This window comes from Lipophrys pholis, assembly GCF_963383615.2.
Source record: "Lipophrys pholis genome assembly, chromosome: 5".
Lineage (NCBI taxonomy): Eukaryota > Metazoa > Chordata > Actinopteri > Blenniiformes > Blenniidae > Lipophrys > Lipophrys pholis.
In genome coordinates, this window is record NC_137628.1 from 11,963,998 (window position 1) to 11,988,664 (window position 24,667).

Genomic DNA, 24,667 nt, shown 5'->3' on the forward strand with positions numbered 1-24,667 from the left:
CCTCGCTCTCCTGTGGAGCTCCAAGTGGGGGTGAGGGTGGGGGTGTGTGGGTGGGGGTGGAAACCAGATCCTATTGCTTCCTGCCTGGCTGGGATGAGCGAGCAGCACACCACCGGTGCTTCACCTCCTTTGGAGAAAAAAGTGTTGAGGGAGAGGCTGGAGGCAGGCAGCAGAGCCAGGTGAAGTTCAGCTCGCACTGAACCACTGCCACTTGATCCCAGAGTGGCCTTTCAAGAGAGATAAAGAGGAGGAGGAGGAGGAGGAGGAGGAGGAGGAGGGGGTAGACAAGTATATCCTCTTCTTCTACTTTAGAGCTCCTTCCAATTGGCTTCTCTTCTTCTGTTCTCTCTCTCTCTCTCTCTCTCTCTCTCTCTCTCTCTCTCTCTCTCTCTCTCTCTCTCTCTCTGCCATGCAGCCGTACAGTGAGCTCGCCTCTCCCCTCCACTTTTCATTGAGTCATTGTGCACTGAACAGTGAGCCACTAGAAAAAGAAAAGGAGGGAGGGGGGAACTCCCCTCGCTCGCTCTATCTCACACTCACACAGCGTAATCATCCATCAAAAGCTTTTTACAAATAACAGCAGCGAGACTCCTCCTACCCCACATCCCTTCCTCCTCCTCCTCCTCCTCCTCTCTACACACACACACACACACACACACACACACACACACACACACACACACACACACACACACACACACACACACACACACACACACACACACACACACACACACACACACACACACACACACACACTACCACCACCCAGAGTGAACTCACATCTATTCAGTGACAGCAGAAGCAGCAGCCGCCACCTCCAGTGATGGTTTATTTCTTTCTCTTCCTTTTGGGGAAAGAAAAGAGCCCGCGGACCTGATGAGGAAAATCTGAGAGAAATACTGGAGGAGGAAGAGGAAGACGATGAGGAAGAGGAAATCGTGATCAACCCCTCCACCAAAAGCATCTGATCATGAGCTCGGGGGGGGGGGGGGGACTGAGAGCAGAGACTGTTTGTAGGGAAGTTGTGCTGATGTGATGACACACACAGAAATTATTTTCTGGTAAAAGAAGAAAACTTTAGGAGCTTCGGAGGGTTTCGGGTTGAGACTGGCACAACTGGAAAGCCATAAGCTGCCACAGAGCTTACTCAGAAGTCTATTATGAATTCACTGGCAGTGGCTTTGAAATTCAAATTCAGCCTGGCTGAGTATTTCGTTTTTTCCTCCAACCTTCACAGAAACCCTGGCTTCAGCTTTTGTGATTGCCATATCACCAAGGGGAGAGAAGAAAAAAAGAAAAAAAAAACAGAGGGGGAAATAATCTGAGAGGAGGAAAGCTACCAAAACTGCCATTCTGCACTCCCACATCAGGACATGAAAATCTGTGCCCACCCATCTAAAGCCCCCTTTACAAGCTCAAATGTTCTATTTTTGCATCATAAATAGCTGAAATTACGTTTCCCGCCTGACAATCAAGTAATGAAATGACCTTTTGAGTACAAAGACAGTAACTAAATTGGAGCAGATCTCAGCTTTAGGTCAGTAAAAGAAGGAAAGAAAAATACCAAATGCGTTGGTTTGCAGGAGCTGACACACGTTTCCCCGTATCATCTCTGTATCATGCAGGCATGTGCGGCAGTATTATTAGACAACCCCCACCCCCCCCCACCCCTCCCCCCCTACCCCCCAACCAGCAGATCGGAGTTGTCATTTGTTAGCCTGTTTGCGACTGGAGGGCACAGTTTACCCGGCTTTTTATTTACCACCATACGTGAGTGATTATTGCTCGTGGCCCCGGCTTTGTCTGCTCCCGGCAGACTCGCTGTGACTGGTTAATTTAACCCGGCGCGCTTCAGAAGTGATGGAAAACAAATTGGCCACAGGCGGAGAGCCCCGGCTGCTTCCTTTGTGCCACGCAAATAAACGACTCATTGGGCTGTAATCTGCAACAAAGAGACGGACGAGATGTTGACATTCGGTGGTGGGTTGTTGGGGGAGTGTGTGGGGGGGGGGGGGGGTTGGATCCCCTCATCTCTGGGGCCAAAGAGGAGGTGTGTGCGTGTGTGTGTGTGTGGGTGGGGGGGGATTCAGACGCGTCAATGCAGACGCGTCTGAATTGATTTCTATAAGTACAGACCAGATGCTTCCGTCTCAAATCGAGTGTTGTGAGGATTTACTGGACACTGTTCTCTTGACTACAGTTACAAGTCATTAAGTTACAGGAGAGTATTTGAACTAATAGGAGGTAAATTCCAGGAGAAAAATAAATAGCCAGTGCATTTCGCTGCTTCTTCAAAGAAATGCTTTCTCTTTCATCTCACAAACACAGTGCAGTTATCAGTGTTAGGAATTTGAAGAAGCAGTGCAGCATGCAGCTTACTGTCGCTCTTCTCACTGACTTTTTATGGAGTATCAGGGAGGTAGACATCCGTCCCAGTGGTGCTCCGGTGCTTGAGCGCCTGAAAAAGTTGAGCAGCTAAAATAAAATATGATGAATACATATGTATGAGTTTTTCAAGACGTTTATCACCACATAGGTTATATATAATGGATAATAAGAAAAAAAAGAAGTCCCTTGTAATTCCAGAGGTTGAGAAGCAGTGAGCAACTCTATATCGTCAGAATTTGATTTAATATGATTATTTGGGCAACCACAAGCAAATGATTCGAGATGAACCAGAAGACACGATTCCACTTTGTATTTCGACTTTTATTTTCAAAGTGCATGATGAAAAAAAAAAAAATAATCTATATTCTATCTTCTTTTTTTTCTTTCTCATAAGTGACCTAAATAGATATTATATCTAACAAGTGGCAGTATTATATTTACTTAGTTTCTTGTAAAAAAAAAAGAAAAAAGAAACAAATTTGAAAAAGTAACTCGGATTACATTTTAATGTCTGTGTTATTTAGGAAGTATTAATGATCAGCTTTAGCTCTATTCAGGCTGTGAATAAAAATAGTCATTTGTGAAAACAAACTAGTTAAAAATAGGAATATAAAGATAGTTAAACTATTTAAATTCTGTTAAATCTAATGCAATTACTATTACCATATTTTCTAGACTATAAGTTGCACTTTTTTGTTATTTCCGTGGTCATGCAACTTATATTAGGAATATTCAATTCAATTCAATTCAATTCAGTTCAATTCTATTGTACCCCTACCATCATACCATTTTAGAATTTTTTTTTTTTAAATGAAACCATTTATCATGCTCTCAGGTATAAAACTCTGCTGTCATTGTGGGAAATAAACTTTTGCATTTGAATAAATCCCCGTCTATTTGTTCGCATAGGCCATGGGACCACTGAAAGTCGAACTTCTTGGCATAAATGTTTGTTATTTGTTTGTTTTTAAAATACAGTATCTGCAGCATTTCAGCACGGGAATCCGTTTTTTTAAAATTTCATTTCATAAGGGTTGTTTATCATAACCACATGTTTGTCACAAAACAAACCAGGTGATAGCGGGTTGTAGGTCTAATAATGAGTTATTGTAATGGGAACCAGGCTATAACACCCATTAACATTTGCATTAATTATGAAAAAGAAAAACGGGCTAATGCTAATGGAAACACAGCTTTCTATTGTGGTGTCTGGAGAACTGACTTCATTAAATATCGAATTACCCGGGGTTTAGTAAAGTAGTAACTAGTAACTAACAATCCAGCACAATAAGCACGACACCAGAGAGACAACAAGTTACTGAAAAGATTTTTGCCAACGTTGGTGCAAATCGCTAAAGGTACAGATTTCGCCCTAAATGTGATTTTGTTCAGCAGCCGGAGTTAAATCTCACAGACAGAAGACGACGTATCTGTTCGGGGAATCAACAGAGCTGATAACGTGTGCATAAATTCAATCAAATAAACCCCCTGAATTAGTGAACACCAGGAAGCCTTCCACCCTCCTCATGTGAATCACACCAGTTTAGCTTGTCGGGGGGAGAAAGGTAATGTAATAAGCTCAGCGCAGTTTATTTGATTAAGCTTGCTTCAAGGTCAACGGAACAATTACAGACTTGAAACAGTCAGTTAATTAAACCATTTGTTGATGCTGAGGAAATTAATTGGCATCTTCTCTCATAATCACTGTTTAATTTAGGGAAGGAAAAAAGAAAAAAGAAAAAAAGCCAAACCTGTGTCGACTCTAAATTAGCGGCACTGCTAATTCTCACCGCGCACGTGTCAGAATCTCTTCACAAAGACAAATTAATCAGAGCACCCACTCCATTAAATTTTAATTTGTTAATTGCACATTTTTACTTAATTATGATTAATCTCACCTTTCTTTCATGTTTAAAATTCTGTCAATTTGCATTTTCATCTATTTTAAAGCCGATTCTAGGAATACAGAAGAAACTGCGATTAGTAGAGTCACAACTAAATTAGCAGTCGTTATTTCTCTGCTTTGTTCTCATAATCCCCAAATCCATCGTGTTTTGCCTCTTTAATGACGTTTTTTAATGAGATGCAGTGTGCACATAAATCTAGTGCAACTTGGCAGATGTTGATTCATTAACAACAAAAGTAAAAGTTGATCACAGCTTCTTATCAAATATAAAAATACTTCAGTTCACAGTTGTGAAGGGACGTGAACTGTGGCTCATGATTCACCTCAAACACTAAACAGCTCATTTCTTTTTGAAACGTCTCATAAATGTTCTTCCTTTTGTGGTCATGCAGTCAGTGCCTACTGTACGAGAGGCAGTGGTAGAGTGGGTCGTCCAATAACCGAGGGGTGGGCGGTTCGAATCCCGCTCTATCCAAGTAATTGTCGTTGTGTCCTTGGGCAAGGCACTTTTCCCACATTGCCTCATATGAATGGGTATGAATGGTGCATGAAATGCCGGTGGTGGTCCGAGGGGCCGTAGGCGTGAATTGGCAGCCACGCCTCTGTCCGCATGCCCCAGGGCAGCTGTGGTTACAATGCAGCTGACCACCACTGGTGGGAATGAATAACGGTCTCTCTATGCGCTTTGAGTCAGCTCGAAAAAAGCGCTATGTAAATCTAAGCCATTATTATTACGCGACCTCGACCACGCCTCCCCAGCATAACGATGAGGTTAACTACTCCACCATAGAGCTGCATGGTGGAAGTATCATCATGCTTTGGGGCTGCATGATGGTACCTCCACCATCATACAATTAATCATTTTTTGGAAAAAAAACAAACAAACAAAACAAAAATGTGGTATTCTATAACTCACGAGAGTGAAGGTTTTTATGGTTTCATGTAGGCCACAGGACCATTGAAAGTTGCACTTCTGGAGTCTGGAATCAGATTCTTAACCAGTTGAAAACGTCAGTGAAATTAATGCATTTTCTGTTTCCATTTACGATCCCTAAAACAATAACTTTAGACCTCTCATTGAATGTCCCAATCAGGCGTCTCCTGTGAATATCTTCAAAATGTTTTCCTAAAAACTGGGGAGGATCAAAATATATAATTGCTGTATTGTTGACTTGTTCAGTCATCTTCTGGAAGAACCGGAAAACTGATCACTACTATTATTCAGTGTTGCTAAATCCAATGTACAGTATCTACAGTTTTTGCACAAAATCCTCATCAAAAGTAGATCTTGTAAATGGTATCATCAAATTCATTCTGCATTTATTTTGTTTTAATACATTTGCAATGGCCTTTACTGGCTGTTATTGTATTTTTGGCAGCTACGCTTTATAACAGAATCAGCATTATCCAGACTACAAACTGTCTTTGTTCTCTCCGTTGTTTACTTATATTTCACCTTCCATACTTCTTTTATCAGGTTACTAACCATGTAAACATGATGCTACCTCCCTCCGTCGTCATGGAAACATGATGCTCTGCAAGTCGGTGCAGTGACGCCAACTGAGCGGCAAAAATAAGTAAACACAAATTGTGCTCACTACAATTTATCAGATTGATATTTTATATAGATAAGAATAAAAACACACCCCAAACTAAGACTGAAGAATGAAACACATCTTTAGGTTTTAATGAAAACTTTTCAGCAACATTTTCCAGCACTTTGTGCCTTAAAAACATCAAAACTGAGCTCAAATGGACTGAAGGTAAAAACATGTTTTTGATCTAGTAAGATAAATGCAGTCATACAGGATCCGCATGTCTAAAAAAGTAGAAAAACAAATTAGTTTTTCTGATTTTGAGTAAACTATTTTAAATTTATCACATCAATGGACACCATTCAAATTGATTTTGCTTTGTTTCTTCATAAGTCATGGAGAAAAAAATAAAAGTACCTTGGTTTCAGCATCACAAATAATAATGAATATGTTAAATATCATTGAGAATTTACATACGTATAAAATCTTCTGTCAAATCACTTATTCAGGAAGCAGCTATTGAAGATCTACATAAAAGATACAAGCCTTTACGAATGATCATGTACATAATCGGATTCTTAAAATGTGGGACAAATAGCCTTTCCTCACAATCCATCAGATTTCTGAATTCAAAACAGTAAACACAGTTTTACTGTTTTGAATTCAGAAATCTGAAAACTGTGTCACTTTTAATGGGTTTAATGCTGCTTCAGTGTAATCTCCTGCACATAATTTTTCTATATTATTTTTATTACCTCCCGCAATGTTTGTCATTTCTAAAATAGTCTTGCTATATATGCACATTGGATTTTAATATTTATCTTTGTTAATCGAGCTCGTTATCAATGCACCGTTCAGCCCCCCCAGTGTGACACTGAAGCTGTTCTTTCATTCATTAATGCGCTGATAAACATTTTAAACAATTTACATTATCCAACAGCCCCCCTCAGTGGACAAACACTGGTACTGCACAAACACGCCGACTCGTTTATTTCTATTTAAAATCTCGTTGAATTTCACTCTACCGGATTACACCAGCCCCACATTACAGTTTATATATTTTATTCTAGTCTTTTCCACATTTTCACAAAACGTTTGTCTATTTGTAAAGTTTTCTTCATTTTATTTCTCTTCAGAGTGACATGAAAAGGCAAATAAAATAGCATCTTATTTTTTTGGGGGGGGGGGGGTTCAAAATTTTTTTGAGATCATTAGACAAAATGCAATATAAAGTGGAAGAAAAGATGACATGTAAAAATGCTAACCTTGCATTACGTGTGTACACAAATACATTTATTCCGAGAATGTTGAAGCAGAAAAGGAGGCCGTTGGTAGGAAACGTAAAGGGTTTTAATCCAAAGTGGATCCACTGTACAAGGTTAACTTAGATTACACCAACATACAGAAAAAAAACTTTTTGAGATAATCCAACCGTCGCATGTGAGCTCTGTAATCTGGGAAATTCTGTACAAACCAATTAGGAGAGAGAAAACGGAAAGCAGGAAGTGAACCTGACTTCAAATCAGAAAGGTGCAACAATGAAACGTGGTTTCTTGTAGTGTGACAAAGAGCTCGTTGGCGACGGCGGCTTCACATTTATGTAACAGGAACAAAACAAACAAACTTCAACTTTTTACATTTGTGACCTCGCAGGAAGGAACTGGCCTGTTTTCAACTTTTCCGAATCGCAAACAGCAGGAGACTCAACTCAATCTGTACAACCATCCTTTAAATCTGCTGATTGTACAGAACTGCTGATCAATCAGGATACAAGGGCTCAAATGAAACACTGGGAAAAAAAATGTAAATAAAAAAAAAAATAGAATAAGTTCTTCACATTAATCCTGTTCACTCACTTTCAACAAGCCATCGCTTCCACATCCTCGTTCAGATCAGGATGCACCAGAAGCAGATTAACAACACAGAGAGGAGAAACATCTCCACATGTTCCCTCTGAGCTGTGGCAGAGATCTGGGACCAGAGCATCCAGACGAAATGAGCAGTTACAACACGAACGCACATCCGATCATGAAAAAAAAATAAAAAAAAGAACGCAAGTGCTGGACATGAGGTAACAGTTTGTACCAACCTCAACTATTCACAGTAGATTTAAAAGTTGTGGGGCTGATATATTGAGAAAACGCCTGTGGCGAGTTGTGTTTCTCTGGATTTACATGTTTAACTATCTGCCTCTCTATTGTAGAGATTTGTAAGCGATAGAGATTTGTAAGTGATACTTGTACGACTGAGTTGCGGGAATCTAAACACGTACAGTTTGTGCCACATTTGTGATTGTGTAGTAAATTTGTAAGTGTGCAACATATTTGATGCGAGTACTGAGATCATTGCGTACCTACAAGGATTTATAAACATCAGATTTTACTGTAGAGAGACCCATCTGCGATTTCTGGCGTTATTTTCCCTGAGAAAAGACTTGCAGGCTCAGTGACGCCATCAAGCGCTCAGTAACTTCAGGCATCTGAAGACAGGACAGGAATAATCTGTGTCAGGAGATTTAGAAGAGCTGGTGTGGAGGGGGAGACATTTACAGGCCCTTCTTTAGGTCTTACAAACACACAATCCTTCACATGCAATTTGACGGAGTTTCTATTCTGGTCCTGCATGTTTTTAATGTGTCGAACAGCCAAAAAGGAATAGATGGGAGTGAGAACTGCCCAGCTGGAAGGAAGTGACCACGAAGTTCAGCGATGATAATTCAAGAGAAAAAACACAAATTCAATTAAAAAAGTGATGTTTGATCAGCTTCTGGTAGCTTTAAGAACTCCCCATTAAACTAGTGACACACAATCCCAACATCATTTTCACTGCATGTTATGAAATATGACATGAATAAAAACTACAACTCCCATATATTTCTATATCCATGCTTGTAAAACTCCACAAAGACTGAAGTCGTCCATTATTTTTATAATCAAACCATCTGCTCGTGATGTTTTACCTTCTTTTCTATTCGGTCTGCGTTCAGAAGTCTTACAAACAACCTTTAGCGTGGGATTGTGTCCAGACTCAGAAACCACGTTACCAGACAGAAACACCCAACTGCTCATTTCAAAACTTACGAAAAACCTGCATTCAACTTTCTTCAAAACCTTCAAACAAACATCTTTTCAAGTAAACCATCGGTCCCATCAAAAAAAGAAGAAAAAAACAAAAAACAAACCTCTGGTGAGGCTTCAGGGAAAGTAACAATTCACATAATTCATCATGTGAGAGGAGAAGTTCTTTACTTCTTCCAGTTTTCATTTCAGAGAAGTTCAGGAACCACAAAGCTATTTCTTTTTTCCCCCAAAACGTACCAAAAAAAACCAAAAATTACAAACATCCCGAAAAATATGAAGCTAATAACTGTAAACACACACAAATATGCACAAAGTGTCCAGCTAGTGGTCAAACTTCCCGATACAGTAGCTAAAGTACACATTTTAGGAGCAGGTGAGAACCAGCAGAGCCCAACAGGAAACATTCAAATGATTAGCTTAGCATTTAGCTTAGCGTTTAGCAGGATTAAAATAACTCTGGAATACACACACCTGATTGGAGGGAATCTCCCTCAATAGGATTGTACAGAAAGTCAAAACATCCTATGTCATGTCAAATCACATTCAAATATTTTTTTTAAAAAAGTGTAAATTGGGCTGAAATACATTGAGAGGTGTTCCTAATGTTGTGGCTTTAACGTACATGACAAGTACTGAATCATTTGCGTGTACATTTAGATGTTCAGCGTGTACATGCACACAAGTTAAAGTCTTTGTCGCTTCAGAAAAGCAGAAGTTTTGATTCGATCACGTTAAAATTGGTTCCTAATGAGTTCCAGTGTGTTTAAAACGGGATTATCTCCAGTCACTCTCATCAACTCCTCTTTCTTTTAAAAAAGCTGTTGGCGCCAGTTTGAAAATATTCTATCCCAAATGTTTTGTCGGTTCAGCTCTGCTGGCTGCCGCATATTAGTCACAGTTAGAAAGACCTCACTATGAGAGGCAGAAGGAAAGACAAACGTAAACATGAGGAGTCATTATAATACTGTCCTTATCCGAGGAGAGGCTTCACAGCGCCCTTTCCTGGGCAGGAGACAGACACATCCTGGACACTGAGGGAGAGTCCTGAGAGAGAGAGGAGCAAGATGAGGAGGTCAGTTTACAAGATGTCCCATTCACAGGACAATGTTGTTGCGTTTCCATTTCAGAAAAGTGCCGCGTTCACACAGGAACGTTTTGAAAACAATGTCCGTTTACACGGAAACGACAAACAATGCACTGTCATTGCGGGAATTTTGAGTGCGCCTGAATGTAAACTGCACCCACCAAATTTAAAAAAGAAAATGGAAAGGAAAAAAAGGAAAGTTCGGAGTTACGGGATGCACCTGAACGCATCACCCATGTATTGGTGGCATGAAGCTCGTAAAAATCCATAAATTATCCGAGTCATTGTTTAAGCCACAGGGTTCAAAGCGTGTGAATAAAGTAGCAGCTTATAGTCCAGGAAGTACGGCAGGTTTCATGTTGGGCCACTGGTTAGTGCTGTTGGTCGTTTCTCTGACGAAACCGCACGCACAGGTGCAGAGAAGAATAAGATGTATAAACATTAACAATGGGAGTACGGGGACATTTGTGTTGACTGACGATGGAGTTGGACAAAACTACCAAGCCATGACACTCCAGAAGCTGTTTTCAGAGAGTTGTGTTTACAGTGACTCCAAGCACCGTTGTCGTGGAAACGGACACCCAAAACACAACGGAGGTTTCGCAAAAACGAGGCCTTTGGTAACCACGAAAAAATAAATAGAACACAAGCAAAACTTAATTAAAGAGGGAAAAACTCATTTACTTTCATGACTCTAAACGTTTAAAGATTAGAACATTTAAAAGACTAAATCCAGTAACCCGGTAACTCAGCAATGTCAAACACATTTTAGTTCAGCAGCCACAAACAGCTCAATTTCATCTTGAGAGGCTCGGACCAGTAAAATAGTGCAATGATACCATTTAAAGGAAGTTTTTCTCTCAGAGTATATGTGATGTAAACGTCTATATTGTCACAAAACCAAGCAATTACTACTGAAAATGACAACAATCTCAACATAAAGCCAATTTTAAAGAAACCTTCTGGTGCAAAATACAGTGAAATGTTCAAAAGACTTCCCATAGCTGTTGCATTATGGGTGTTTTTACAAACTCACCCTGGCTGCATGGCTTTTAGGTTAGTTGGTTAATTTGCATGGCAGAAACAAAATTCCTCTGGAGCCACACAAAAAAAGTTTAACCTTTTAAATAAAGAGGATATATCAGGGGTGTCAAACAATAAGGCCCGTGAGCCCAAACCGGAGTAAAACAGAGTTGTTGTTTCAAAAAAAAAAAACCAACTAATTTCTTAAGAGTAGCAGACACAACACAACACCGAGACCTGAGATATCGGTGATGCTGCCATGAAAGACAGCAAACCAACATTCGCCTCAAAGCCATGCTGTCACTACAAACCAAATGCAAGGCTTATAGGAGAAGGTGTATTTTTTTGTACATTTCACTGTATTTTGCACCAGAAAGAATCATTAAAATTGGCTATATGTGGAGGCTGTAGCAAATTTTCAAGCACATTTTTCAAAATGTATACTCTGCCTCACAACAACAACCAAAACAAAACCTTGAAAGTTTAAATTGAAAGGTTATTACAGCACTATTTTACCAGTCCAGTGCACTCAAAATGAAACTGGGCTGAATGTGGCCCCTGGATTGAAATGTGTTCAACAACACTGGATTAAAGTATTACTTCAATCTGTACATAAAGTCTGATAAAGTCCTGATTTACATTGAAAAAAACACACTGCTGGAACGCTGCTCGGGTTCTTTTTCTCTCAGTCGGTTTCAGATTTACCTTGACGACAGGCGAGCGGTCATACCTTGGAAACCTTCAAGGATTTGTCTTTGTGAAACACAAACTCGGGGTTCTTCACTACCAGTCCCGCTTTCCCCAGCACGGCGCCGTTCGCCGGGCTGTTCACCTGCACGGAGGCACACACAGGAGACAGATTAGGGAACAGCGCCGACAGGAACGTTCCCTCATGTTCCCCGTTCTTCCTCTGGCCGTCTCACCGCCTGCAGGACCACGTTCTCTTTGCCTGCGGCTCCGGGAGAAATGTGTCGGAACCGCCTCTCGGAGGTCAGCTGCTCGCCTCGCGCCCGGCGCTGTTACCACGGCAACGGGAGAGAGGAGACAAGAGGGACGGAGTTTGTTTAGAGATCTGCATCATACATAATATTTAGATTTTAATCAAGCAAGCAGTTCAAAGATGTATTCAATAATATAATGCAAACTAAATATGAAATGAAAAGCAAACCTGACATCTAAAACTGAATTTCATAAACAAATTTAATGGACTAAATCAATAAAACGTCAATCAATATCATTCAATAAAATGCTTTATATCTTTTGAATTAAAAACATGTAATAATACTAAGAACTCAAAATATCTAAAACAAACAAAAAAAAATACAAGTAAAGTTACAATTATGTTTAAGGTCTCAATCGAAAAAATTGGTATTTTTAGACTTTTTTATAAATGAAAAATAAACTCCTGTTTGACAAACATGTCAAAGTGTTTCTGAAAACTGGGTAAGTCAGAATTAAATACATATTTTTATAAATGGGTAAATAAGTAAAATGACCGGCATCGGAAAATTAAGACATGAAAAGCTAAAACTATACTAATGACTGAGGGGGCTGCTCTGGTCACTACTCAGGGACGTTATTCACTGGTGAACAGTGTGAGTTTATAGCGGGTACAAGGTGCTCAGCTCAGTTCTAATCACTAGAAATTTAAACTTTACAAATAGACTACAAGAAACGGGGAAAGAAAATTTTTAAATCAGCTAAAAAAAAAAAGAAAAATAAATTCTAAAAGAAAGAAGCTTAAAAAAAATTGGGACGCACACACTTCAAAATAGAGTCAAAATGGCTAAAATGTCCAAAATGTATAAAGAAATGTGTAAAAAGACAGTTGAAACCTCTATCAGGCACACAATCATGTGAAAATGGAATAAAAGATTTACCATCCTAAGTTGTAACTGAAACTTCATAAATAGAACAAGCGAGAGTTTATGTTCAGCTCTTAAAGGTTAAACGCACTTCCAGTTAAATTTCTTTGGGTGGAAAGTTACAAAAAATGGCTCTTTTGGTCATACATGTTGCAGACTCAACTTTAAGGCTGTTCGACAGCATCGGGGCCGCGTGACTTCATGGCAGCACCATTGATATCAGCTCAGATCTCAATGTTTTGTCGTGTCTGCTACTCTGACTTTTTCTTTTCTTTAAACAGTGTTGTTTTTGTTTTTTTTGAAGTTTCGATAATTGTCTTGGTTGTTCGGCTGGATTGGAGCTTCTTCCCCAGGGGCTTTATTTTTGACACCCATGCCCTGACTTCTTCTGCGGATGATCAGGTACCTTGATGAGGCCACCGAACGAGCGGGATCGGGGGTGTTTCTTGCTGGCTGCAGGCGGGGCCGGATGCTGCTCCTTGGTTGGCGTTCCTGAGGTGGTTTGTTTGACCAGCTGCTCACATGAAACACAAGAAGTCAGTTTATAGTATCAACCCCTTTGAGGAGGAGGAGGAGGAGGAGGAGGAGGAGGAGGAGGAGGAGGAGGAGGAGGACGACGACCTGTCGGACGAGCTTCTTCTTCTTGGCCGAGTCTGGCATGTTGTGGTGGACGTGTCTGAAGAGCTCCTTCAGGGCCTCCTCGGTGTACTGCTGAGCTGGAGACTGGCACTGCTGCTGGGATCCGGACCCGGACCCGGGAGCAAAGAGGGCCGCCGTCCTCTTCAGAGGCAGAGCTAGCCGCTGGACCGGAGAGCTGCTGGCTGCCAGCAGATCCAGATCATCCTGAGAGGACACACAATCCAGACTGAAGTGTTCAACCACAAGGCCTTCCAAGTCGAACTCAAAGGTTTGTTTCTGAGGAAACTCTGCACGTTAGAAAATGTTTAATTATTCTTGCAATGAATTCCCAGTCTCAAGACGAGGCGGTTAAAACTTCTTTATCGGGCCTCATGATGTTCACAAACCCGTAGTACTCAGAAGTTTTCCTCGTTCATTCTGATAGAAGAGACTCACTGTTTAGTTTCAGCAGTTTGTTGGAAGATGAGCTTTTCTTGCTGCCTTGTTTATTTTCTACACCTATACAGTAAATAACCAAATATTTATCTTGTGTGCTTTAATTTTCACTATGATTATTAACTTTATTGCACGTTTAGATTTTGATTCTACTCTTATTGAAATAGTCTGTTTTGGTGTGAAACAAGTATTAAAAACATTTCATGACATGTCAAACTGTGTATACTTCTTTGTGACAAATAAAGGACATGACTTGCTGCTGAAATCATGAATGTTTGAGACAACGAGGCTGAAACTGAGCTTGTATTGGACGTAAATGGAAAAGCCATGTGTGGACGGTACGTTGGTGATACGGAGATGCTGCCGGTGCTTGAAAATGGCTGAATGGGTGAAGAAGCAGAGGATTTGTGAAAGACAGGCAGGTTATGATTTAAGGGGAAAGTTCAAGTTAAAAGTTCATGAAGTGCACCACTTTGAAAAGTTCCTGGATTACCTACTGAAATAAAAACATATATCTAACATTATTTAGTTTAATAAAAGAGATCTGAAGAATAGATTCTTGTGAGGTGCTGTAGTTATTAATCACCAAGGTTTTGCGGATAATATTGAATTGATAAATACATTGTAAACATTGTAGAACTATTGTCTGTATGAATGCCCTGACATATGAAAACACTGTTGTGCATAATTCAATTACTGCATTATGTATCCGATGTAGGTTGAAACGAGATTAAAGAAAAACGTATTGACAAATATGCAAAAACATTTGAGGGGTTTAAATAAATAAGTTTAAACTCAGACTTGTACGTGTCCAAGACAGATTCTGTATTCCCTTCTACATCTGTCTTATTTAGATTTTTTTTTTTGTTTATATGTTCGAAATAAAGATATTATCAATTTAAAAACGAAATATGCTACTGAATACATAACCCAACAAGACAAAGCAAACTCCAAAACTTTCACCTGCGTTTGTTTGATCTGCTGTATGAAAACATTTTGAAATGCTTCTTCCCCTTTTAATTTCTTCCTGCAAATCCTCCTTTTTATGCGTAAAAACAAAGTAGTCCACGGTTTATGCAAGTATACGACGTACACCCACTTATTTTTAAGCCTCCCATACCATGAAACCTTTTTAGTATTGTGTGTACTGTGTCGTTTCAGGAATTAGTTGTTTTCTGGTTAACGGTAAGATACGGATTGTTTTGTACCTGTTTTTCTCTTGTTTATGTTTAGTCGGAGTTCGGTTCACTTTACAGTTCTTTTGTTTGATTCATTCTGTAAATAAAACTAGAACCAAATAAGTCACTGTAGGTTTTATGAGAAAAAGAAAATGGTTAGCTCCATTATCTAGATTACCTGGTTTACCTTTTTAGTCCTAATATGATTATTTAATTCCTGTAAATGGATCTTAAAAAATAAATTCAGCTTCCGACTAAGTTTTGCACATTAATCGCAGAAGTAGTAGTAGTAGCAGAAATAAGAGGAACATACTGGAGGCGATCCTTACATGAGTGCACGCAGTAGAGCTTGTATTTTATTTAAAACCAGACAAGCGTTCATATTCTTATGATCATATTATTAAAAAGGAGAGGTGGAGAAGATGCTCAGACTGTCTGCAGTATTTCACCCTGTGGACGTCGATACAAACCTCTCGCTCTCCCTTCACTGACCTTGGTCTGCAGAGCTTTGTTTCCTGTGAAGTGCACTCTGGAGTATTCCCTCAGGTAGGCTGGAGCCTGAACGACACAGAAAGAACCAGTCACACACCTATAGATCGCATGTTTCTTCTGTTTCAGGGTGTATGTGTGTGTGTGTGTGTGTGGGGGGGGGGGGGGCTGCATTTATACTGTCAGTGTAATGTGAACAAATTCAGACTTCTTTTGCTCTTAAGTGGAACAGATTAGATCTGTTTTGGGGCAGTGTAAGCATTCAGATATTTTTAGATAGAACGTTCCCCCCCGGTCGTGTACGGCCATGCCAACTTCTAATAAAGGCAGCAACAGGAGGAGACGCCAGGTCTCTTCCTGTTGCAAGAGCAAAAACTGTTCTGACTCCGAAGGCTCTCAGTCATATCATATTCTTTGCCCAAGCTGCCGAACAGGACAAGGGCAAAAAACAAACAAACAAAAAAACAAAAACAAAACAGCAAAGATATTTTTAGATCGCATACAGGCCTTATCCATGTATCGGATATGTGCCAATGGGACCTCAAGTAACCAGATTTTCTCAGGCCCTGTCCACACGAGTTAAGACAATCGATTTTCTCCCAGTCGTTCTTACGAAACTTTCCGTCCACACGTCACAATGAACATGGGTCATAACAACGCAGTACATATGCCAAGCCTTTAGGTGGCACTGTAACTCTGCCACAGAAATACACCAAGAATGGAAAAGAAGACAGTGAGCATGGTAAAATCCTTGTATTCGAGAAATCCAACATATCGCCTGATTAAAACTACAAGCGTGTCGTCCGCCATTGTTGTTGTTGAGTGACATCGTGGAGAGGGTCGCAGGGCTAACGGGCGGAGAAGTGGGGCGATGACTTCAAGGCTTTTTTTTTTATATAGCAAATATGTTTTTCCCAGCCACACCTCAAAACTGCTCTGGAACCCGTTTAAAAAAAAAACCAAACTAAAACCTTTTCAGGCCTCTGATACACCGTGCCACGTGGATGAACGGCCAAAAGCGATGCGTTTACATGAAACAGCGTTGTTGTGTGGACGGGGCCCAACGTTGCATCTCTAACGTCATAATCTACAACTATCCATCTTATATTGTCGCACAGTGAAGACGTGGCAAAGAAATGAGAAACATGGAGGCGATCCGACCGGAGGAAAATCCAGCACAGAGGTCAGTTGAGGAAGTCACATGACTTCTGGAGGAAATCATCACAGCTTATGCATAAGATGCAATTCTGGCCCCTTACCTCCTTTCCCTGCCTAAATATCCTGGCAATACCTGGTGAACTTACAACATTAGCATCAAACATATCCCATCATACATTCTTTTGGGCTTCGCAGTTATCGCTTGGTTCTGAAGTAAGCTGAAGTTTGGAAATACTACAAGTACGCATGTGCAATTTGTCTGACATTGTAGGCAAATATGGTTCCCCTGATGAAATACGTATAACGGCATTGTTTAAAAAAAAAATGAAAGAAAAAAGAAATGGCAATAATCACCCTGAAGAGTTTCTGGGAGTGCTTGATGAGGAAGGCCATGGTGTTGTTGAGCTTCTTCAGATTGTCTTTGAGGTCTCCAGCAGTCATCTGCGGCAACACGGCAGAAATCAGGAACAATCAACGTCACCAACATCACAATGATTACAGAAAAACTGCAGACACTGAGTTCCGAAAGCCGCCATCACAATAAAGTCAATCAGAACGGGGCAGGGAAATCCCAACATAGTAACCTGTAAATACCAAATTTTATCTAATTTTCAGGGAACTCGTACGTACAAAAAACATGGTTCAACGCACTTTTAACTCAATGATTGGGAAAGAACGGGACATTTGAAATAAAAAAAGAAAAGCGTTTATCTTTACATTAATCTAGAGAAAATGGTCTCGGATTCTTGTATACTAATGCTATTTCACTGCATGCATTACTGCCCCTAATAGACAAGTTAGGAACATCGACTACTTTCTTATATTTTGGTATTTTTATGTCACAATTAATATCCGGACACTACCACAATGACCAAATATTTGGAAGTCCGGGTTCAGCCCAAGCACCGATAACACCCCTTTTTCAAAGAACAAGTACAATACCGGGCTTAAACTTTTACCGAAAGAGTAAGAGTATTTACTAAATGCCATAAAGCCTCATTTATACTCCCATATACAAATTAGACATAAAGACTATGTGTTGTCCCTCTGCACAGCCTCTTTGTTGACGCACCTCCAACTACCTTACAATCTACAATACATACAGCGCATGGCGTAACATCCATCTACAAACCACTCTATGCGTACCATAGACTTTAGAATGAGCTCCCTTAATGAGTGTTTCAGTCACACGTCTAACTAATGAGCAACATCAGCACTCGTATCGGTACTCGGTATGTAGCTAAAGGTTAGTACTCATGTTTAATCAGTACATCCATTGTGAACGGCAGTGTTTACAAATCCCAAGTAATTATTTGTTGTGTGTCTGGTTTGTTGTATTTCTGCAGCCGTGTGTGTGTGTGTGTCCTACATGTCTGGGCCAGAGGACGTGCGGGGCGAACATGAGGGCGAGGTTGAAGGCAGACATCTTGTTGCGCTCCTGCTGCTTGGCGGTGTGGTAGAGCAGGTCCAGCAGCAGCTTGAGCAGCGAGCGGTGGGTCTGTGGCAACAGCAGGAAGAGGAGCTGCAGCGCCTCGATCTGACGCTCCTTGTTGGGCACCGCCGTCTTGTTCCCCTGCTCGTCGAACAGGGTGATGTCGGCGATCTTCAGGTGCGCGTGGAAGTGTCTGTGGGTCAGCAGGGGCTCGGGCAGCTCTCCCAGGAAGGTCTTGAGCAGCGTGGCCACGTCGTTGGGGTGAAAGTCCCCGGACTCCAGGTCCACGTCGGCGCCGCTGTTCAGGAGCTCCTTCAGCGTCTGCTGCCGGACGCTGTTCCCCGGGACCCTGAACAGGCCCTCCACGTGTAGATCTGAGGGTGTGACAGCAAGGGAAAGCTTCAGCAGTGTGGCTCCGGGTCAAACAAAGATCCACGCAGTCCCTTCACTTCGGTAATGACTTACTTTTGCTGAGGTACGAGATGAGCTGGTAGATCTGTGCGATGCAGCTCTCTGTGAGCGGCGTCCCAAACACAACACCTTTATCTACAGGGAAATCAACAGCAGCAACTAATACGTTAATGGTGGATGTTTACATGAGGCCCTCTTTACATGGAAACGTTTTCAAGTGAGAACACAAAACTTTTGTTGCATTTTGGGGTTTGTTTGTTTGCCAATTGTGCTCGAAGCCACTAAAATACAACTTTTTTTTTTTTAATGTGGGCGAAAACGAGACTTTATGACAACACTCGGGCTTCGTCTCTTTGTAGACGGAGGGAACACCGCTACTGAGCGCCACAGCTGCCGTAAATAGTCCTTCTGCACATGTGCGAGTAGATAGACAATAACAATAGCAGCCTCCAGAGTGTCATGACTCCCAGTCCATATTCTCCTGGGACTTGGTAGGTTTATAATTGACAGTCGCCGTAATAACAATCCAGCTTGCTCTTCTGTCCATATCAATGTCTGTGTACTGCCACTGTTTAGAATGTATTGTTCTCCGCATGCATGTGTGTGTAGTTTCATTACAAAAAAAAACACCCCAACAGCACCAATTAGTGCCTCTTTAGGCGAACTACATCGTTTTTAGCTTCTTTTATTTTCCGATTCCGTGTAAGCAGACGTCGTTTTCAGAGAGTGTGAGTGTAAAGATGAAACTTTTCAGAAACTAAAGTGCGAAAACGATGCGTTTTCACTTTAAACGTTGTGTAAATGAGCTCTGAGAGTTTCAGTAAGAAGAAAACTTCAAGGCATCAGCGACTTTTTAACTGGGTCTAAATCCAGAAACGGCAGCAGGATGATGAGGCTGATGTCAAATTACAAGCACGAGCTACATGCTGCAGATCAGTAGGTCGACTGCAGTCCAAAAACAGGCTTTCTAGAAGATAGGAGACGTATTTGAAAAGTAATATGTAAGAAAAAAGGTTTTTAATGCATGAAAGCGTTAGAAACTGTTGATGAGATAAAAATACTTTGACCGAATGGAAAACATATTGGAAAAATGTGCAAGTTTATATGCACAAACAGAGCTGTACCCAATTTAAAAAACATTGTGTGAAATATCACGTGGAGCATTGTTAAATCAGAAGGCAGCCGAGTCGTTCAGAGTTTCAGGGAAATGAGCCAAGATGAAGCTCTTTTCGAAGAATATTAGGAATATTCTTTTAAATAATTTCTCCCATTTGTGTATTTGAGCCCTGGTTTTGTATACATTTGTAATAACTCTGGCCATTCACAGAGCTACTGAACATTCAGTAAAGTGGATTTGATCCCATTTAAATGTCAGATCAATGAGCTGCAGCCGTTCCTGAGTTGAAAAACAAAAGATCATCTTGTGTATGTCAGAATCTTTGCTACTTTATACTTCAGGTGTGATATTTACTCCCTTTCTGAGGACAGAAAAGTCCCATTGAGTGTCATTAAAAGCACATTTTTATACTTTCACAATAATCCTGCATTCTGTGATGTTAAGGTTCGACTTTTGAGATTATTCATAAACTTTATTGCCGTCATGTTTTCATGATTTTTCTGTAAAATCAGAAATCTCCTTACAGTCCTGTGTAGAGAACATTGCAGTAACACCATTCGTACTCCTCCACTAAAACATGTCTGGAATGACAGTTAAATATGGGAAAACATGAGGACAATGACCTTTACGTTTGAGGAAGTTGAAAGAGCGGAAAAAGCCTCCGTTTCCCCCGGTCGGGGTTTTCGGGCCGTCCTCTCCAATGAGCTGTGCGAACTCTGTCCCGGGAAGGTCGATGAGACGAGTGATGTTACTGAGGACCAGTTCCAGGAAGACGTCCTGGTGCTCATGGCGGAGCTTCTCCACGAAGAAGTCAGGGCTGAAGATGACTGGGGGTCGGCCGGACTGAGAGCCGTCGGCAGATTCTTTTTGACTGATCACCATCCTGCAGGCTGCTCCTCTGCATGAGACACACGAAGGGTACAGTTAGTTAAAGATCGTTACACACAAGAGAATAGACTATGTATATACAAGTAGGTAATTGGATATAAATATATATAGGTATGTACACACACGGGTGTACAGGAGACACAGATGGGGAGGAATAACCATAGTAGCAATAATATTTACAGTATTCAGTGTAATGTAAATCAACAGTTTGTTTTACATTCTTCACTTGTTTTTACCTGTGTGGAATGCAAATGAAATAAAACTGGAAACAGAAAATAGGCAGGAGCAACTGCTAAAGATTGATTTAAAAAAATAGGTCAAACTACTCTAAAATAAAATAAAATGAAAAGACCAGTATACATTTTTGTGGAAAAGGAAAAAAATAGCAAATTAGGGGGGGGGGATTGGGAGAAATAGAAAAAAGAGAAAGAAAAACAGAAATACATAAAAAAAAAGGAAAAGACAATAAATAAGGACAACTAGAAGAAATGGGGAAAATAATTCTTGTGCATCTAAAACTGTTCAAATCATTTGGAACCACTCAGCAGCTACAGTATAAACAGCCACAAAAAAAAAAATCTCAATAAATGTAGATTGTACCTGTGACAAGTCATGAATACAACCTTAGTTTTGACTGTAAAAAAAAAAGACAATAAAAATTGTTTTTTTAATTCATTTCAGATAATTAACGTGTTTTGTGGTTGAAGAAAGCTGCTTTAGACCAAAGTGAGGGTCAGTCCTGGAGCATCCTGTAATATCAACCATCAGATAAAAACTGTTTTTAAGCTAAATCGCAGCCAAACTCTTGTGTTAATATGAGACGTGTAAAGACACTTTACCTCCAGTAAAGCTTGTGTGACGCTGTAATCAATCTGTTTGTGTCTTTAATATTTTAGCCAAACTTGAATTCCACAGACAACAAAGGAGAGCACCCTGAAGACTAAAATCAAAACTGGAGAGACTGACAGACACACACACTCCCTCTCTCAAACCACAGGCCACAGACAGTTTCCACAAAGTGTATTATTCTTTCATTTAGAGCAGCAAGCCCTCATGTCCATCTCACACACACTGAATTACAGAAACCAGGATGTCTGTTAGAAATATCAGAGTAAACAATCAACATTTATTCAGTTTTCTTAGATGTGTTTGTAGGTGCAGGGGGCTCAATGTAAAACAAGGAAATGTCTTTGGAAAATCTATTCAGCCTGAATTTGATCCCATTTACACTTGCTGCACAGTTTTGGTCATATTCAGTTATTTCTCTGCAGTCAGCTCAATGACAGTTTCATATTGTTTCATTTTATATTGATTCAACTTTCACTTCTGTGTTGTCAATTACAAAGTAAAGAAAGTGTTTACTCCAAACTGACGGCACATTGTCCTGTAAATATGAAGAACCGTTTGGGATTGTGAGTGCAGGATGCTTTTCCATACTGTCTTTTTGGATGTAAAACTCCCTGAGCTCAGATCTCTTCTTGGATGAAAAGTAAAATTTGATTGATTGATTTTATTTGAGGGCTTTTCAGTCGAACAATGCGAGAGATTCATTTGTGCAGCCCATGCTGGGAATACACTGCACATTATAGTCTGATTTTGACAGCTACAAGTACACATTCACCTGTTGATTTTAACACATTCTGCTCACGATAACAGATGATAACACGCTAAGAACTGTACATTAGTCTGCAATGCTATTTAACATAGTTAATGTGGATTAGCCCAAATTTATGCAAACTCCCAAGTGCCTCATGATACAATACTACTGTAGATTTTAAAGCAGTATGGCATTATGTAGATTTAGATATCTCAGGCTCATAGTAGTTATGAATTAGTGACTAATTAAAACAAAAACTAAAAGCTGTCGCTGGTTTAAATGACTGAAGCCTGCTGACGTCACTCAAACGCGTAAAGCTCAAAAATCTCTACACGCTCAGCTCGTGTGAGGCAGACAACAACTCGCAGCTAACAGGAAAATTATCCAAACGCCACAATATTCGGTGTAAATTCGCTCTTACCGTGTGTTTTGTGCGTTTTCATTGACCTCCGTGCCCTCCGTACACTGCGAGCCCGCAGCCATGTTCTGTTTGAATCCTCTGCGGTTGCCACCAGGCTCCACCCACCTCAACGGCCATTGGTGGTTTAACAGGAAAAGGCGTGTCGATGCCGCTCTGATTTGCATGTGCCCCTCCGTGATTGGTCGGTTTGAATACAGGCTTTGACAAAGAAAAACAACATCTGCATGCAGGGGAGAGCTGCAGGAAGAATAAACAGACCACAAAAGAGGTCTGTTTATCCCAGACTGTAAAGATTAACTGCAACCAACAGTCTCAGACCAGTTCCAAGCGTCAGGCACACATATATCTTCAACATCTGAAATAAACGTTGTACCAGACTACATGTAAAAGTGCTATAGTAGTGCACTGCCAATGCAATGATTTCAAAATGGAATAAAACTTGCAAGGGTATGCATGTTCTCCCTGTGTGTATATTTCCTCCAGGTACTCCGGTTTCCTCCCACAGTCCAAGAACATACATGTGAGGTTGATTGGTGGCCGTTGTGGTTGTATCTGTGCTTGTCCTGTGGTGGACTGCTGACCTATCCAGGTGTATCCTGCTCTCGCCCATAGTGAGCTGGGATCGGCTCCAGCACCCTGCGACCCTGAACAGGATAACAGGGATAGAAGATGGATGGATGGATGAAAAATGCTCACTCAGTCACGAAAGAGCCTTATTTCTTTCCTCTTTTGTCTTCCATATAAACCTTAAAACAACCAAAAGGATCTGCGGATCAATTTAAACCCCAGCAAGCTTCAACAGCGATCAATGAATAAAACAATAAAATCAACCCTGATATGCACAAAAAGCCAGTGGAGGGAGATTCTAAGTAATACACCAACCAGTGCCACAATGGGATTCTGTTTGATTGAAATGGCTTGAATTTCTATTCTGTTTGGCATCAAATACATTACATACATTATACATACATGCATACAAGTATTTTATGTACATATTTTATCTGACTTTATTGTTTATTTGCTGAAAGCCGGGAATTACAATTTCTTCAGGTGTATGGGAGCATATGCATATTGATAATAAAAGGATTCTGATTACGATGAGATAATCAAAATATAGCTGTTCACTTAAAAAGTCTTTCCTCTCAAGTCTGTGCCCAAAATCAAAAGTCATTGGTTCATGCATTCACTGGCTCATGTACTCTTTAGATGAATTAAATAGAATTATTTCTGCATATAATTTATACAGTAGATATACTGACTGAACTGACATATGGGTTTGCAAAAGAGACATCAGTATTTGTAACAAGAAAAGCTCAAAGGAGACAACAAACAACAGCAGTTAGGTAAAGTATTAACACGTCACATACTGGTACATAATTCTAAATATTCACTAGGGTTTGCTCTTTTTAGAAAGAACAGAAGTGTTTTCAATTGAAAACAGAAAACTTTCGTTGTGTTTTGGGTGTAGGTGTACATAACAACAGTGTTTGGAGCCACTGAAAATGCAACTGTTTGAAAACAGCTCCCAGGTGGAACTTTTCAAAAATGCTCAAACTCTGTTACCGTTGAAACGGAGTAAACTGAACTTTTTGAAAACTCTCGGGCTCCGTCTCGTTGTCGACGGGGGAAATGCTGCCATTGTGCATGCGCACCATGGCGGTAGTAAATAGTTCTTCTGCACAAGTACGAGTAGATGGACAATAACAACGTTTTCCTTCAGAGTGTCATGACTTCCAATCCATATTCTCCTGGGACGTGGGAGTTTTATAGTTGAGGGTCACTTGGAATAGCGATCCAACTTGGTCGTCTGTCCTTACGAATGTCTGTCTACTCCAGTTGTTATTGTTTATTGTGTATTGTTCCCTGTGTGCAACTGTCTTTGGTTGCATTACAAAGACAAACAAACAACAGCACCTACTAGTGGTTCAACATCAAAACTACAGTTTTCAGCATTTCTGCTGTGTCTGCGTAGACACACACCATTTCCAAAACGTTGTCATTTGAGTGCAAAGGTTTTC

The 24,667-nt window shown here is 40.5% G+C and overlaps 1 protein-coding gene across 1 annotated transcript; it reads right to left on the reverse strand.

Annotated features, from left to right (window-relative positions):
- Positions 1-7,167: 7,167 nt before the first annotated feature.
- arhgap19 (Rho GTPase activating protein 19) lies at positions 7,168-22,704 on the reverse strand. The gene is made up of 11 exons (XM_080463474.1): positions 22,650-22,704; positions 20,367-20,641; positions 18,681-18,761; positions 18,153-18,589; positions 17,138-17,224; positions 15,629-15,694; positions 13,506-13,727; positions 13,291-13,398; positions 11,943-12,035; positions 11,750-11,851; positions 7,168-9,956 (listed from the first exon to the last, which is right to left on the reverse strand). Exons 2-11 carry the CDS (start codon positions 20,623-20,625, stop codon positions 9,900-9,902), a joined length of 1,512 nt encoding a protein of 503 aa, XP_080319600.1. The 5' UTR covers positions 20,626-20,641; positions 22,650-22,704; the 3' UTR covers positions 7,168-9,899.
- Positions 22,705-24,667: the final 1,963 nt, after the last annotated feature.